The sequence below is a fragment of the Lolium perenne genome, chromosome 5 (genome assembly GCF_019359855.2).
Source record: "Lolium perenne isolate Kyuss_39 chromosome 5, Kyuss_2.0, whole genome shotgun sequence".
NCBI lineage: Eukaryota > Viridiplantae > Streptophyta > Magnoliopsida > Poales > Poaceae > Lolium > Lolium perenne.
In genome coordinates this window covers 75131823-75133982 of record NC_067248.2, presented here as the reverse complement: position 1 = coordinate 75133982, position 2160 = coordinate 75131823, and the positions used below count along the sequence as shown (strand labels likewise).

The following is a 2160-nucleotide window of genomic DNA, read 5'->3' as shown; positions in this document are numbered from 1 at the left end:
GTAAGTGAAAGGTTAGGGTTGATGATCCGCGTACTGAGTTACGATTATTCAGGGTTATCCCTGACAGATGTAATCAAATGTTGTGGCACAAGTGTGCAACCTCTGCAGAATGTAAAACTATTCGAATAGCCGTGTCCACGGTTACGGACGATTGGAAAAGCCATACTGTTCCGTCATCAGACCATTTTCAAAAATATGACATATGACTTGTGACTTGAACTTGAAAGGTGAATGGTGAATTTGAGTTGAATCACAACAGAGTTGTGGGAATGACACTAATGTTCCCACATGAGTTAGTTAGCAAATGAAGAGGCTTTTCCTAAATGTTTGTGAACTAAAATTGGCTTTATACAAATAAACCTTGAGCTTAGCACCCCCTTACTAGAATTGATAAGTGCTTACACTAGTATTAGTTTGCGAGTACTTTAAAAGTACTCATGGCTTTGTCCCTGGCTATGCAAATGGCCAGACTATGAAGGAGAACAGCAGTACGAGGAAGATGGACAGCAGGACGTCTACGACAACTAGGACCACTCCCGACGTCAAGCGTTGGCCTGTGGAACTAGATAGTCTACTACTATTACGCTTCCGCTACTTGTGATGTTCGTTGATCAATAGATCAACTATTTGTGTAATATTGGATCATGTGATTCCCTTTTGTAAGACAATGATGGGTTGTAATGAATGATGACTTATGATATCAACTGTTATGTCTCGCAACAACAATCTTCCTGGGATTGCGATGTATGGCATAATAGGCATCTGGACTTAAAAATCCGGGTGTTGACAGAAGGACATCACCGACGAAGTCCTCAAAGAGCAAAGATGATGCAAGTTTTAGTCTTATGTATTTGTGTCCAAATGATGTCCAGATTTAACGAGCTGCATACATGTTTACTATGAATTTTAATCTTATGTATTTGTGTATCTGAGAAAGCTTAGCATTGCAATTTCAGCGTCATCTTTATACTGACTTAGAGATAAAGCTAGCAACATTTTATCTCTTTTTTCATGTTATTTTCCTTTACCCTATGACTTAACACCAGATCTATTCTCCACAAGTAGGAGCAATGCTAGGATATGACAAAAAGAAGTGCTAAAACTACTGACCACAATTTAATAGTACTAGATTAACATGATGAATCACATAAATTGAACGACATGAGACCAGATACTGGCCAAGAGAAAGGGGGTCCCATCACATTTGGTGACGATGCCCTCGACGCAGACCATGGTCCCGATGAAGGAGGACATGAGGTCCCTGGGCGTGACCCTATGGAATCCAAAGGGGCCGGTGAAGCCGACCATCACGCGCTCGCCTTCCTTGAGGAACTTGGGGTCCAGGTTCCTGGCCACCTCCGTGACCGCGTCCGATGCCGGCTGCATGAAGTCCCTGGGCTCATCAAGGCTGCAACAAATGCGAGAGGAGGCGCGCGTCAAGCAGGCGAATCAGCGGGCCGTGAGCGGGGGAGGAGAGGAAGAAGGCGTTGAAAAGGTACCTGCGGGCGAGCTCGAGGTTGTGGTTGTGGAGGTCTTCCATGCCGATGGTGAGCCCCTTGCCGACCTGCAGAAGGGATGGAGGGGATAACGTCATGCGAGGACCTGGCGAGGCGGCGACTGGGGCGGGGGGAAGGGGGAATGGGCTTACGTCTTGGTCGAGGAAGTCGAGGAAGGCGCGCTTGTTCACCGCCATGGCCTCCTCGTTGACGTCCATGGCTGCGCCGCCGCCGGTACGGAGATGGGACACATGACGGGTGGAAGAGAGGATGGAGGGGTGATGCGAGTGGGGAGGAGGGAGGGCATGCGTACGAGCAGATATACCGACGGAGGAAACAATTTCTGTGGCGCACCAAGCACGGTGCGCCACAGAGTGTCTTATTTCTGTGGTGCACCAAGCATGGTACACCACATAATGTCTTAATTCTGTGGCGCACGTGGTCTTGTGCGCCACAGAAATAGTGAAACCAATGATTGGGGCTGGCCGGGTGTGGGGCCCACCTTATTTCCGTGGTGCGTGCGTGCCAAGTGCGCCACTGAAATAGTTTCTGTGGTGCACACAAAACTGGTGCGCCACATAATAGCGTCCCACCTATAGCTATTTTCCTACTAGTTGTAGGACGAGGAAGAGGAAGAGAGGAAGAGGTGGAGAGGACAAGAGGG

At 48.1% G+C, this 2160-nt stretch overlaps 1 protein-coding gene across 1 annotated transcript; it reads right to left on the bottom strand.

Moving 5' to 3' along the window:
- Positions 1-1143: 1143 nt before the first annotated feature.
- LOC127303426 (DNA replication licensing factor MCM3 homolog 1-like) lies at positions 1144-1749 on the bottom strand. The gene is made up of 3 exons (XM_051334162.1): positions 1649-1749; positions 1487-1564; positions 1144-1398 (listed from the first exon to the last, which is right to left on the bottom strand). Exons 1-3 carry the CDS (start codon positions 1712-1714, stop codon positions 1144-1146), a joined length of 399 nt encoding a protein of 132 aa, XP_051190122.1. The 5' UTR covers positions 1715-1749.
- Positions 1750-2160: the final 411 nt, after the last annotated feature.